The 14577-nt window shown below is 41.9% G+C and overlaps 1 protein-coding gene and 1 long non-coding RNA gene across 6 annotated transcripts in view; one reads left to right on the top strand and one right to left on the bottom strand.

The window, feature by feature from the left end:
• Window positions 1–14577, bottom strand: part of mybpc3 (myosin binding protein C3) — a 31222-nt gene that overhangs the window by 12635 nt on the left and 4010 nt on the right. The window contains exons 3-18 of one of the 5 annotated variants that reach the window (XM_019867236.1): window positions 12903–13025; window positions 11532–11609; window positions 11034–11182; window positions 10671–10788; window positions 10504–10552; window positions 6791–6850; window positions 6685–6687; window positions 6145–6168; window positions 4683–4846; window positions 4476–4608; window positions 4347–4349; window positions 4138–4262; window positions 3945–4050; window positions 2688–2854; window positions 184–349; window positions 4–110 (exon numbers count right to left, since the gene is read on the bottom strand). In XM_019867236.1, the coding sequence (XP_019722795.1) occupies window positions 4–110; window positions 184–349; window positions 2688–2854; window positions 3945–4050; window positions 4138–4262; window positions 4347–4349; window positions 4476–4608; window positions 4683–4846; window positions 6145–6168; window positions 6685–6687; window positions 6791–6850; window positions 10504–10552; window positions 10671–10788; window positions 11034–11182; window positions 11532–11609; window positions 12903–13025 (1575 nt within the window). The remainder of the gene's footprint in view (window positions 1–3; window positions 111–183; window positions 350–2687; window positions 2855–3944; window positions 4051–4137; window positions 4263–4346; window positions 4350–4475; window positions 4609–4682; window positions 4847–6144; window positions 6169–6684; window positions 6688–6790; window positions 6851–10503; window positions 10553–10670; window positions 10789–11033; window positions 11183–11531; window positions 11610–12902; window positions 13026–14577) is intronic. The other 4 variants (XM_019867238.1, XM_019867237.1, XM_019867239.1 and 1 more) reach the window with 4 other exon arrangements.
• LOC109514307 (uncharacterized) overlaps window positions 13901–14577 on the top strand; it is a 4921-nt gene continuing 4244 nt past the window's right edge. Inside the window, exon 1 of the long non-coding RNA XR_002167966.1 lies at window positions 13901–13970. This is a non-coding gene — a long non-coding RNA (uncharacterized LOC109514307). The remainder of the gene's footprint in view (window positions 13971–14577) is intronic.

Genomic DNA, 14577 nt, shown 5'->3' with positions numbered 1-14577 from the left:
TACCCATGAAATTGAGTTTTGCAGAGAGGTTGAAAGCATAGCCATCAGGTTCAAACGTGTAGTCTGCCTCGTCGTCAGGTTTCACATTGTCAATGGTCAGTTTGTGGATCCTGTCAAGAGTCCAAGTTTGAGCCTTCCTGGCAATACATTTGGCAAACGACACATGAACCTAAGTACCCTCACCTGCCAATATGCGTGATGTTTATTCTGGCGTCCGGCTTGACTTCCACTCCATTCTTGTACCAAGTTCCCCTCACGTTCTCATCCGACACTTCACACTTGAACACGGCTTGATCTTTCGCTTTCACTGTGAGGTCAGCGATGCTCTGGTAGACCTCCAGCTCTTTCTCTGCACAATCAAAACAAACCACTCTGTTCACATAATAGAGGGCCAGAGAGCCTTCGGATAAGGTGGAACCGAGCGAGAGAACCACAGTAATAGGCAATACAATAAAATTCATCACTGAATTGACTTCACACTTTCCATCAGACGTTTAGGAACAATGAAGCCCAATGCTTGTTTCCTGGTAGGCTGCTGTATCAACATCTGTCCGGCCCTGAATCGGATGCACAACTTACCAAATCATCTTGCCTGATTTCTCCTGACCTAATGTTACACATTATGGCAGCAGCAACACAAAGTCGTCGTTGACTGCCAATTTCAACCAACTACTCCCAATACTTTGGCTCACAGACAAATTTGGTGCTTTGTTCCAAACACTTCGAACCTTCTAAATGGTGTATTAGATGCAGATTCAAAGAATTAGAAAGACAAGCTGATATACTGAGCTCCTGTTGACAGTAAAATTGGATTTATTGGAATTGATGAACCGTGCCAATACTTCAGAAGGGAGTCTACCACAAATATATTCGTCAAGAACAACAGGTGTGCTTTGGGACAATAATATCCTTGGGCGCAAATTGTCTTTGTGTTTTGTATCTTAGCAACAAAGGAACGATGTAGTTCATGTCACAAGAAGCACGATGCAGGAGGGGTGTCTGAAGCGAATGTGAATGAGTTGGAATGACACTAAAAGATAAAATAGGGACTGTGGTTAGAAGCCGTTCCTCTTTAACGTGGACACACACACACACACACACACACGTATATAATTTACATTTTTGTATTTTTAACTCTCCATGTTTACGTCAGCTGAAACACTGTTTTCTTCTCTTCATCTAATTAAAAAAAAAAAACGGACTGTTAGTGGTATTTTAGACAATGTTAATCATATTTTATTCCTGCTTAAATTTGACTCATTTTGTGGAGTTTCATCACGCGTCGAGCTAATGGAGCAAAGGTTGTGAATGAAAACAAATGAAATCTCAAGAACAAAAAATGGAGAAAAATAATTCATAAATGGTGGCCTGGTCGTCCAGTGGTTAGCGCGTCAACCTCACAGTGCAGAGGTACCGGATTCAATTCCAGCTCCAGACTTCCTGTGTGGAGTTTGCATGTTCTCCCCGGGCCTGCGTGGGTTTTCTCCGGGTACTCCGGTTTCCTCCCACATCCCAAAAAACATGCATGGCAGGCTGATTGAACACTCCAAATTGTCCCTAGGCGTGAGTGTGAGCGCGAATGGTTGTTCGTCTCTGTGTGTCCTGCGATTGGCTGGCAACCGGTTCAGGGTGTCCCCCGCCTACTGCCGGAAGACGGCTGGGATAGGCTCCAGCACCCCCGCGACCCTTATGAGGATAAGCGGATCGGAAAATGAACGAATGAATGAATAATTTATAAATGTCAACGTAAAAATGAGTGCTCGTAAAAAAATTAAAAAATAAAATTTAGTGAAACTACACTTAACATTCAAATGTTCAAATATCAAATATCAAATATGATCATTGTGAAAATAGCCTTCATTTTCGTCTTTGTCAATTAATGTCATCCATGAGATTTCAGTGTTCCGGAAGACAGGAAGGTTGAAAAGTTGTTGGACATTGAAATTTACTTTAGTCTGTTACACAATGCTTGATATATTTTTTTCATTGTGCTCATAATAAACCCATTTATTAAACTAAAATAAAATGAAATATTACAATGAATAATAAAAATAATTAAAAGACCTGCTCTAAAATCCAATTAAAAAGAATTGAATTTGAACAACAAAAGTCAAAATGAATCAATAACTAACTGTAACGAGAAAAATCCTAAGCCATTATAATGCGATATTTAATGAGCAAAGACTAAGAATTTAGATGAACTAAACGAACTAAAAGTACACCAAAAATCAAAACTAAAAAAAAATCACTGGATTGTACAGTTTCACCCTAAGGAGTGCATTTGATGGAGCTCTTTGATTTGAAGGGCTCTTTTCCAAAATGCCAAAAATCAATTTCATCCAATCTATTTATTTTTCCTGATCTCTAAATGTTAAAAAACATACAATAATAGATATAATTGAAGTGCAATTACTTTTTTCTGTGTGAGTGTATGTGTGCATGTGATTTTTGTTTTTTTAAAGGGTTTGCAGTGTTTAGGAAAGAGCTCACACAGTAAAAGTTCTTGCGTCAACATCGCTGAGTTATTGGTTGAAAGAGCAACGTTTGAGAATAGCATCAAGATGTTATTGTTTTGACAAGACTTCATGATAAAAGTCATTCTTACTTCTGTGAACGGCATCCAAGGGTGTCATGTGGCACATTATTGTACAAAATAACCGAATACGCAACATGCAATTAAGACTCACCCTGCACCATGAGCTCAGCCACAGACTCGCCACCATTGGTTTTGACCTTATAATGGCCGCAATCTTCTTTTGCCGCCTCATTAATGATCAGAATATGCTTGCAGCCATCTTTCTTAAAGCGGTACTTGAAGGATTCGTCTCTTGTGAGTTCCACGCCGTCCTTCTCCCTGTTGGATAACACCTCCATCAGCATTATAAAATTGAAGTGAATCAAGAAAATTGACATCATCTAGCTACAGGGGTGCCCATTACGTCGATCGCGATCGACCAGTAGATCGCGGACTGGTCCCAAGTCGATCGCAAGGGGTGTAGAGGAGAAAAAAAAAACAAACAACCATTTGTGTGTCTGTGTGCATATTAGTAATATTTTTTGGTGATCATGTACCCTGCACCCTAATCATCCTATCAGTCTCATTTTCACAAAAAGTATTAAAAAAATAAAATAAAATAAAGCAGGTAAATCTTTAACCTATGATGTCGCGTGACCTGCGTCACCGGAAGTTTTTAGCGCTCAGCAGTCTGCAATTGCAGCTTGTGATCAGAGCTGTTACGCTATATCTTTTATCGTTATCATTATTGTCATTCAGAGTTTGTCTTGTGTAAAATTCACCGAGAGCACGGGCAAAGAATAGGAATCTAGAGGGCCGAGGGAAGCACTTTAAAACGGTACGTGTGAGCTACAATAGTTAACAGGCTGCAAAAGTGCATCGCATGCCTCCGTGTCAGACTGTTGCTCATCATGGCCTGCGTGTGTATATGCGTGTGCGTGTGTGGTAACGGGTCGACCCGCTGCCCAAAATATTAGGTCCACATGCACAAACTCATGAGGTGCCATAAAAATAAATAAATGTAAATTCAGTTTTGATTGACACATATTTTATCACTGCCTGTTTGCTAGTTGACACGATGTCGTGTTTTCCTCCCTTTATCAGTGGATGCATTTGAAATACAATTAAGTCATATAAAGATGAATATGAGTGGAAGCATGTGAAATTTGGTGTTGATCCAAAGTGGGATTATTTGGCCTCGGAGGCGCGCCCTCCAAGTAATGTGATTCTCATATTAAAAATGGGTTACGTTATTCTACAGTAGTTTGCTGCTGTTGAGAACTCCGACGACTCATTCGGTGACCCGTTACAAATGTTTGGATCCCGCCCCCCCCCTCTATTCAATTGTATTGAATGCATTAAACCCAAGAGTGAAGCTGAATCAAAAGGCAGAACCAATTTTCGGCTGAAAAGAAGAAGAAGATCGCACCATTTCACATTTGCACCTTCCTCGGAGACCTCACACTGGAACTCCACACGTTCCCCCTTCATGACCATTTGATCATCCAGGTTCTTCACAATCACAACAGGAGGCTCTGGAGCAGACAGATTAGAATGTGCAGAACCCAAGTGAATCTTCCCAACACTTTAAACATGTTTGTGTGACCGTGATGCAAACAGACCTTTAACAAAAAGCTCTGTGGTGCATTTCTCCTCTCCCAATACGCAGCAGTAGGCTGCATCGTCAGCCAGTGAGCAGTGGTTGATGGTGAGGTAGCGCATGTTTCCCACACTCTCAAAAATGTACCTGAACAAGTAGAAACGGATACAATGATTCCATATCCAGTCATGTTCCCTGCATTTTACATAGACTGCACTCTGTGACACTTACTTGCTGGTGATGAAGAAGAATGACGGGCATGGAGGGAAATTCGCACGATGGAGTGAATCATTTGTCATGTTTCAAAACTCAAGGCAAAAAAATATATATTGCATGGATTGAAAGATGATGAATTCACACCTTCCTGTTGGTTGTATTTCTTGCCCATTCTTCATCCATTTGACATCAACATCTGGATTGGCGACCTCAACGGCGAACTTTATTTTATGTCCCTTTGTCACTTGGTAGGCGGGATCGAGCTTCTTGAGGAAGGCTGCATACAGACGTGTCGCGTTGCATGACATTCGAATCAGTCGTCCGATAGTGAAATGTTGACTTTGCACCAACCTGCACTTTTCTTCTCCTCTTTCTTCATCTTCTTCAGTCTTTTGAGCATGCCCCTCAAATCGGTGATGCCATGCTGAAAAGCGATCTTCTCATATTCTGAGGCAGGAGCATGGCTGAGAATATCCCAAACGTCCACATCAGGCTCTGCGCTCATCTGCACGGCTCTGAAATATAGGGAGCAGATTTCAAGACACATTGGACACGTACACATGATTTTTAACATTTATTTATTAACAGGATAGACTTTTTGTTGGGAAAATGCTCAGGCCTGTGGAAATAAAGGGCATTTTTCGAAGACTAACACAGTTGTCAACAGCAAATCGATCCCAAAACATTTTTGAAGTTGATTTATTTCTTTCTGACCATATCACGGTTTGGAGGTAATTCATTAGGTTGAAAGCATTTTCTCATAAGGGTAGTAGATAAACTGTGGTCGAACGCAGCTGACTTACACTCTGGTCTGCCTGCCAGTTTAATGCAGGGCACAAACAACAGTTGACGCTCATTTTTACACGCAAGGCCAATTTTGCGCCTTCCGTTAACTCACCATCCATGTTCCTGAAATGTGGGAGGTAGCTGGCATAGCCGGAGAACGATGTCCATGCAAGCAAGGGGAGAACATACAAATTCCACAAGAGCACGCACAAGCCGAGGTTCATAGTCAGAGCCTCCTGACTGGTAGTTAGGCAGACGTGCGAACCGTTCCTCCAATGCGCTGCCCTACCACAAATATGTCCTCTATCTATTTTGCGCCATTATAAAAAGATTGTCGTGACTTTTAGCATCCTCTAAAAGGTAAAATTCTAATCAACTATATTAATGTAAACGCGTTGGATATGTCTGTTTAGAGCACAGGTGTCAAAGTCAAGGCCCGGGGGCCAGATGCGGCCCGCCACATCACTTTATGTGGTCCGCGAAAACAAATCATGATTCCTCCTAAAACCTGTACCAAAATGTTAAATTGTCACGTGGAATAAATAAAGGTGACATTTTGTTAGCCTCGTTCCACTTTTCTCAACAACATAATTGAGCACCAACAAACGAATGGTTGACTTGAGTAATTTCAAAATTAGTAATCCATCCATTTGTTGTGTACACGTAATAATACATTTATTCCGTTTCCATTTTGTAATGGCCCTCCGAGGGAAGACATAACTCCAAAGTGGCCCGGAACAAAAAAATGAGTTTGCCACCCCTGGTTTAGTGAAAGGGTGTGAATCATTGTGGCCATAGACATTTCTGTCAAATGTATGAAATGATAAAAAATAACCAATTTTTAAAAAAGGCATTTTCAGATAAGATACATCTAGTCACTCAGTAATAATTCTCTGTCATTGACAATTTTTCCAGGGTAAAAATAATTTGGGAATTTGTTGTACGTCCTGCCTTAATGGACAAATAAAATGCATGCAAACACAAGCCTTTCACCAAGACACGAGACATTGTGCCAGCAATTCCTTACCGATTGGAGGATTTTAAGAAACTGCTGCTCATTCAGAGGTAGAACCCAAGCAGCAAAACAAACCAGACAGGTTAAAACACAGCATGTCAAAAGCAATTCAAACAGCATTTTACAATGATGGTCCGAAAATGTAGCAATCAAATGCAGTACAAATAAATAAATAAATCAAGCATTTCATTTTGCTCAGATATTAAATGAGATCTTTCAGTAAAATCAATCATGATGCTTAGTAGTTAGATTCAAATTTCAGATTGACTTGTTTTACATGCTTTGTTCTGGTGACTGAGAATCGGCCAAGGGGAAGAAACTGTTACAGTGAGAGGAAATCTTGGGTCATTGAGAACATTTGCAATTGTACGTGTGTTGTGTGTGTATTAATGCAACTTAGATGGCGTTAACAGTGAAGATGAAGAGGTGAGCGATGTTATCCAACTATTCACCCTTTGTTATTCAGTGAGCTCATGTATTGCATGTGTTGCGTAAGCAAATTATTTCAGGCGGCCAACGGTGTGATTTTGTTACGGCGACGATGTTGCTTACTCTCTTTGGACGTGAAATGATCCGGAATGAGAGAGAGAATATAGTATTGTTTAATGCAAGTAAATGTGATGGGCTAATTGTCTTCATCAATCATTTCAATGCTGACCTCTTCTTCAACAATGTGCTGAAGTCCAGTTCTCCTGAGTCTTCTTTTCCTTCGGTGCTACTGCACAAATATCAGTCAGAGCAACACTTTTCATACGCATTCATACTGTAATTGAAAGATACAGAAACTCCAGGATGCATCATGCTGCACATATACAATCTTAGACCCTTCTTGAAAATGCCTATTTCATTATAAACTGGTCTTTTTTAATTTTCATTTCATTTCATTCTTGAAAATATTGAATCAACACATGAACAGTTTTTCACACTGTGGGCCCTATTTTCATAGACAGGCACCCGTGCGCTCGGCATAAAAAAAAAAAGCGCATTTTATTTTGGTGCTGGGCAAAGTCTAGTTTACTGTGTTTAGAACCGGGTTGTGCCTTTCTGGTCATTCTGGCAGACGCAGCTGCCGTGCCCCTGGCGCACCTGCCAATTTGGTGATCAAAAGTAGACTAGATTTTAAACTTGTTAAAAGCGAGTCTAAGTGGTGGCATAAGTGGTGTAACGTGATTTTGGTGGATTTGATCGAAGCACAGGTAACAGATTCTGCCCTCCTCTGTATGGTGGATGTCATCATATTTCATATGGAAATATGACAATAGTGTGGGATAATCCCTCTGAATCATTGTAGAAATCAATTCATTGAAGGAATTCTTATCATTATCATCTTGTCATTGTATGCTCCTGACCTTGCCACACAATTATGGGTGGTGGTGGAGAGAGGGAGTGTCCGTCACGCTGGGACGTGCAATTGGGGGTGCAAGGCGGTCTCCAATTGTGTACGTCACATTCGTGGCCGACTGCATTCCCAGCAAGGGGAGATTTTGCACTTTGTGAAGTGACAACAGGAGGGCCCCGTGTATCAAGATTGGCACGATGTAAAAGTATTAGGCCACAATTACATTTTCGTTTTAATAACCTTTTCTTCACAGCAGACCATTGAACATATTCAAAACTAAAAGGAATGTGGCATGTAATTTTTCTCAAGGATTTGCATAGAACGCAGATTCTGTTTGTGTCATATATTTACTCTATTAATTGAACTTGAGATTTATAAAAAAACAAAGCCGTTTTATGAACGGCCTAAATCTGGCGGGGCAAGCAGATCAACAGTGTGTTTGAGGCATATTAGACTGGTGTTGGTAATTCCGTGGACGAGCACTGCTCAGCGGATCTGTTGGTGGACGTGCTCCGCCACTGTGGGAGTGGTTACAGCTGATGTAAGACGCCGCCAATCAAAGCGGCTCCTCTCATCCCCTTTAAATGTAGACCGTCTGATGGTCTTGACGAACTCTTGTCTTTGTGAAAGAGGACGTTGTGTAATCGCAGCAACCCGTGTGTGAGTGGAGCATTGTCGCACAGTGTGGCAACAGACAATGTGGGCGCCTATACAGAATAAGCTGGTGACTTAAATATGTCCACAGAGATGTCTTCATGTGCCCCAATCATATTCACCAAAATCATGTTACCTTGCGCCAATTTTTAGACGTAGTTTGAGCAGGCAGAAATTTTGATCAACTTTCTGTCCGCAAATTGTCGCTTCGCCAGGCGCGGCTCCGAGGCCACACATTCGCTGGTACAGAATGTCCAGCTTGGCGCAGACATGTCTGCCAACCTGAGAAAGATGCACAGTGAACCTCATGCCTGCACAAAAATCATGATCGGACGTCCTTCGCTACCCCGTCTCAGATGTGCCGTTTACGAAAAATGAGCCCTCAGACTTAAATTGAGAAAAAAATGTGGTCAGTCCTTTTTTTGAGTCAAAAGCTATCCGGTGCGTGGCATGTGTTAAGCTTCTCATGTTGGACAGAAAGCAAACATTTCCCCATAATGTTTGTTTATGCCATGAGAAGCATTCGAATGCAAGTCCCAACAGAAGGCACCGCACTTAAATATGCAGCATGAAAGATAAAAAGAGCCGAACCAGTATTGCACATGCCTTTCCAGAAGGTGAGTGCCTAGTTTGTGCAGTGCGGTTGCAATACTCCTTAAGTGTGCTTCCTCTGTGGACATGACCAGTGGAGGAACTCGGATACTGAAAAGCCCATGTGTCTTAACACATCCAGCACTTTCAGTAGGGCCAAAGCTTCCGTCAAAGCTCACTCTGTCGGATTGCTGTTTGTGCAGCTGTCACTGCTGTTTTTGACCGAGACCCAGAAGCGGATCAGAGAGAGCTTGTCTCCTAATGTGTCATAATACAATGGTGGACGGTCAGTGCCAGCAAAACCCTCCCTGCTGGCCTCAGCACTATCTGCAGCAGTGACCTGTCAATCACACACAATCCAAATTCTAATTATTATTCCTAATAGTCTGTTGTCTTCATTTCTGAGCATTTCTTTTGACTGAACTGCTCGGTGTGTTTTCATGACTAAACATTATGTGACAACTGTGAGTTGGAGCGCAATGGTGGCTACAATGTTGTAGTCGTCATTTCTATAATTTGAGCCTTCTAGCTTTTCGGCAAGCTCTCACATGGTTCCGCCTTCTGAGTTGCTTCAAAATTTAGCAGCTTTGACGTTGCACCATTCTAAACACCGCTTCTGTTTCATTTGAAAGCAGAGAAGAAAGTGACCACTTTGCTGAAGGAGTTCTTCAATCTCGGTCTTCCTTTCTTTCCTCTAGAACACTCCATAAAATTTGACTTTGTGCCTCAGTGGATCCAACCTTAAACCATGACTACCTTGTTGATGCTCCACTTCTCTTCACATCAGCATCGCTCCTAATAGGTTAGCATTTCCACAGTTATTCCACACTTGATTGTACAGTTTTGCCTTCTGTGTGTGGTGTTTTCTGGCATAGAGGTCTGATGCAAAGATGTAAGCCAGACTTAACATAGGGGTGTTCACACGGCACACATTGGCATTGGTGCTGCACCGATGTATTTTGTTGCGATATAACTTACACCGGTGTAAATTTTGGGGAGTGTTCACACGTATAAAGCTGCCGACTAAAGAGAAGCGTGTTAACCCCGGAACAGCCCCACTTGCGTTCACACGGCAGTTTCTGCGGCCGTGCAATACGATAATAATACAAATAATACGGGAATAAAACATGCGCATGTGTAAAGTGTACTTCCTTTTCCCCGCCTTGTTTGTGACATATCAAAAAAACATGGTTTATACTTCTCTGGACAAATCAACGCCGTGGTCTATCAGACACCGTAAAAGGATGAGAGAGAGACAGGAAAGATGACGGAAGTCCAACAAAGCACGAAAGCAACGCATTCTACCCGTATGTTATCAACTCTTCTCACGTGTGGCGAGTCTACTCCCGTAGCATTCACACGTCCCATTTTATATCGGTGCTGCTCCGCAAACTAGCATTTACTCCGGAGTAAATTTTTAAACCACTTCCTGAGCAGGGTTAAATTTGCTCTGGTTTAAACGGTTTTCAGGGGCTACACCGGTATAACTTTGTACGTATGAACGCTCTACGGGGGGCAGCCCCGGTGCTACACCGGAGTAAAAGTTGCCGTGTGAACACCCCTCATGTTGTAAATAATCTGTCAAGGAGGAAACTCTCTCAATTTGGGGAAGATGAATGTAAAATATAAAATAGAGTCACGTAAACATATCAACCAGTGCTCAATTAATTATCTTGTGAATGTAGTCAGGACGTGAGAGGCAACAAACCGCGCGGAAGAGCAGACGGAGCATACGAACTCCACACTCAAACGGAAAGGTGTTAACTTAAAAAAATACGGTAACTTACGTGCGTCGAAAAGCTGCTCTTATGTCAAAACCTTCAGCAGTGAAAGCCTCTGGTGTGTAGATAAGGAAAGTACAAAAAAAAAGCATTTGGAATGAAAATTGATGTGATTAATTCAAAGAAGTCATTAAAAGCATGAAATAATCGAAACACAATTCCCATACACTTACCATGTACAGTCAGTTGAAAATTACAGCTGTCAAACTTGTCTCTGGACAAAACTTCACACCTGTAAGCTCCTGCAAAGTTAGCCTTGGCTTCCATGATGTGCATCTCAAACGTGTAGACCTGTTTGAAGGTTGATTCATAAGTTTGATTAGCGGTACGCTTCGCTTCTTTCCTGGTCCTTCATGGACAAAGCAGCGTAGGCCTAAAAACATTCACGATGAGCAAATCCTGCTGCTTTCTTTTCATGATTTTCTTGACTTCTGAAAATCTGAATTAAATGTGCCAAATATAGAATACAGATATAGTCAATGACTTGAACGTATTAAAAAGAAAAAAAAAACAGGCAACAACATGAGTTAGTCTACTTTGGTGGTGCGGTCATAGAACTCCTTCAGCTGCAGGTGTTTTCCAGATTTGCTGGCAAGGTCCATCCACTTCCCTTTAAACCATTTGATGGTCGGTTTCTTCAACAGTGATTCAGCATTGACTTTTGCCACGAATGTGATGTTTCCACCTAAACAGGAGAATGGAATAACGTATATGTCTTTATACACGTAAGCTTCCATTTTGTATTTTAAGTCACATTTCTTGGCGTATTGAGAATCCCCATTTTGGATCACACAAACTCTATCCACCAAACCGTAATCCCACATATTGTGTTACTTCTTCCAAAGTGTTTTCAAGGGTCAATTCTTCATGTGCAGTATTCTCACAGTATTTTAGTTTGGAATTTGGATGAGATCTTTATCACAGACATTGTGTATTTACAAACTCTCGCAGTTATGGGTTCTGCGGGGACCACACTAGTGCTCATTCTTCAACAGAACCGTGAGTGTTTCAACATTGACTTGCAAGATGCTCACCTACAGTGACCTCTGCACTTTGGGGCTTCTCTGTGAAGAGGCCAGTGAGGTCCTGTCTGGTGTCTGGAGGCTGTCCATCTACAGTACATAATCCAGTGTTACACAAAAGTAAGATTGACGGAATATCATTCAACCTAATGCACTCGACATCTAAAATTAGCCGCACAAGAGAGACACAAGAGAGAAAAATATACTACAATATAAATATGATTTACCATGCTGTACCACCAAGCACACATTTCCACAAAAATCTTGAGCAGAGATGGGCCCCTGTGGCCCACCTTCTTGACTAATAATAATAATAATTATAATAACAATAATAACAATAAAATGTATCGTTCTTAACAAATGCCCACCTTTTCTCAGAAAAATGGAATGGGATGGAGGAGGAGAAAAGGAGGAAAAACAACGTGTGTGTCGGTGTGTGTGTGTGTGTGTGTGTGTGTCTGTTTACATATATATATATATATATATATATATATATATATATGTTGTTTGCCTTAGCAAAGACAGACAAGATTATTGAAAGCAGGAAAGGCGGAAAAAGCAGGAATCAGGACGTGAGATGAAAGAGCAACAAGCAAGCTCGAAGTGCGAGTCGAAAGGATTTCATAGAGCCATATGTGATACAGAAAGTCGAGGCATCATATCGAACTCGATATGGATATGAAATTTGAAACATTTTGGTCACGGTGCATCGTGTAAGACTCATCTTACCGGTACATGACATTTATTCCGGAAAGTAATAATTAGAAAGTGGAAAGAGCCGCGAGGCAAACAGAAGCCGAATTAACAACTTCAAAAGTATTTCTGCGCAAACAGCGTGTTGTGAGCCAAAGTCATGGCACGAGCCTCTAAGCTCCGAGCCACAACGTAATAGACCAATTTGCTGCCCTTCAAAACTAGCGGCATTGTTTCATGCATCCACCCATCAAGTGGCGTCGCTGGCAATGGCAGCTGTTCATTCGATTTTGACGACCTTATTAACTCCTCAAAGGCAAAGTTTTCTCTGGAACTTTTTTTTTTGTTAATTGTAAATGATGGGCTTGGCTCAGTTTGTCACAACACAATGACCTTTGTTTGCATACAGTTTTGCATGCACCAAACTACTGTACAGATGCTTCATGCGTTTGTGTAAAGTATTTAAAAAAAACTGACTGAAATAACACTACGAATCCAATGTTAACTTTTTCACAGCACGCTCAGTCTTTGTTAGCTGCTTACGACACTCTGGCTTAGCTTGTTGCACTTGCTCACATACTGTGCAACCCCCCGAAGCAATGATGAAAAATTGTGGCCCCCCTCAAGCATTAAAGTTGACCATCCCTGCTCTAGAAGGAGTTTAACTAAATGCAGAAAGGACTGTCTCACCTTCTGATGGCGGGACATCATGTGTTGGGGCCGTGGCCTCATCTTCTCTGGGTGCAGCCGCAGGTGGAGCATTCTGCTGCTCTTGTGTTACACTTGATTCTTCGGATGCGGTAGCAGAAGTTTCTGTGTTTGTGTTACCATAGAGAAACAATGCACATGTTAGGCTTACTGCAGACTTACTGGCCAAGGTGCTCGTTTTAGTGTCCTTCTCGCAAAATTATAGTAGCAACATAACATCAACAACATCTGCAACTACTGTAAAACAATAAGCATTCATATACATATGTACATCTCTCTTTCTATCTATTTATCGATCGGTCGATCTGTCTATCTGCCTGTCTATATTAACACAGTCGGGTCCATAAATATTTGGACATTGATGTAATTTTCTGCATTGTATCTCTGTGCGATACGACAATGGATTGGATTTGAAATGAGACAGCCAAGATGTTCCTCCAAAGTGGAATTGGACAAACTAATTGAAATCATGAATCAGATGGTCACTTTTTAATACTTTGTTGCAAATGCTTTGCAATCAAGGGCAGCCTGAAGTCTCGAACCGATGGCCATCAACAGATGCTGACTTTCGTTTCTGGTGATACTCTGCCGGGTCTCTGCTGCAGCTGTCTTCAGTTCCTGCTTGTTTTTTGGGCATTTTCCTCTCAGTTTTACTTTCAGCAAGTGAAATGCAGCGGCCCGGTGGTCGACTGGTTAGTGCGTCCACCTCACAGTGTTCGATTCTGGCTCCGGCCTCCCTGTGTGGAGTTTGCACGTTCTCCCCATGCCTGTGTCGGTTTTCTCCAGGCACTCCGGTTTCCTCCCACATTCCAAAAACATGCTTGGCAGGTCAATGCAACACTCTAAATTGTCCCTTTGTGTGACTGTGAGCGTGGATGGTTGTTTGTCTATGAGTGCCCTGCAATTGGCTGACAAGCAGTTCAGGGTGTCCCCCGCCTACTGCCCGAAGACAGCTGGGACAGGCTCCAGCACTCCCCGCAACCCTTGTGAGGATAAAGCAGAGCGGAAAATGGATGGATGGAAGTGAAATGCATCTTGAATCGGATTCAGGTCAGGTGATTGACTTCGCAATTGCAGAACCTTCCACTCTGTTGCCTTTAAAAACTCTTTGTGGTCATTGTCCGTCTGCGAGTTTTGAAGCATTTGGCTGAATATGACAGGTCATATTGCCCGAAACACTACAGAACTGATCCTGCTGCTTTTATCAGCAGTCGCATTCATCAATAAACAGAAAAGATCGAGTTCCACTGGCAGCCATAGATGCCTACGTCAAAACACTACTGCCACCATGCTTCACTGATGAGGTGCGGTATGCTTTGGATCTTGAGGTGAAACCTCCGTATTTCCTCTCTTCGTCTGTTCATTTTTGATTTGGAAACAGATACGTCGCCATGTCGTAAGCATGTCAAATAACTGAGCTGCGAGAGCACTGGTGGATCTCGTCTTTTATTCAGATCTCTGACTAGTACGATCTAAATGCAAAGCATATGGAAGCAAACAGAAACCACTGGAGCTTTTGGACTTCACAGCCCTAGTATGAGTTTGATGTCAACCAAATTCAAACAAATGACTCGCTTCAGGACCAAAAATAGTTCGGCAACAGCGGACAAGCTTCACAAATTCAAAGTGCATTACTCTGTATTACAGAAAATTATTT

This window comes from Hippocampus comes, unplaced genomic scaffold (genome assembly GCF_001891065.2).
Source record: "Hippocampus comes isolate QL1 unplaced genomic scaffold, H_comes_QL1_v1.1 scaffold2, whole genome shotgun sequence".
Classification (NCBI taxonomy): domain Eukaryota; kingdom Metazoa; phylum Chordata; class Actinopteri; order Syngnathiformes; family Syngnathidae; genus Hippocampus; species Hippocampus comes.
Note: the sequence above shows the minus strand (reverse complement) of the source record. Positions and strands in the feature narration are given on the sequence as shown.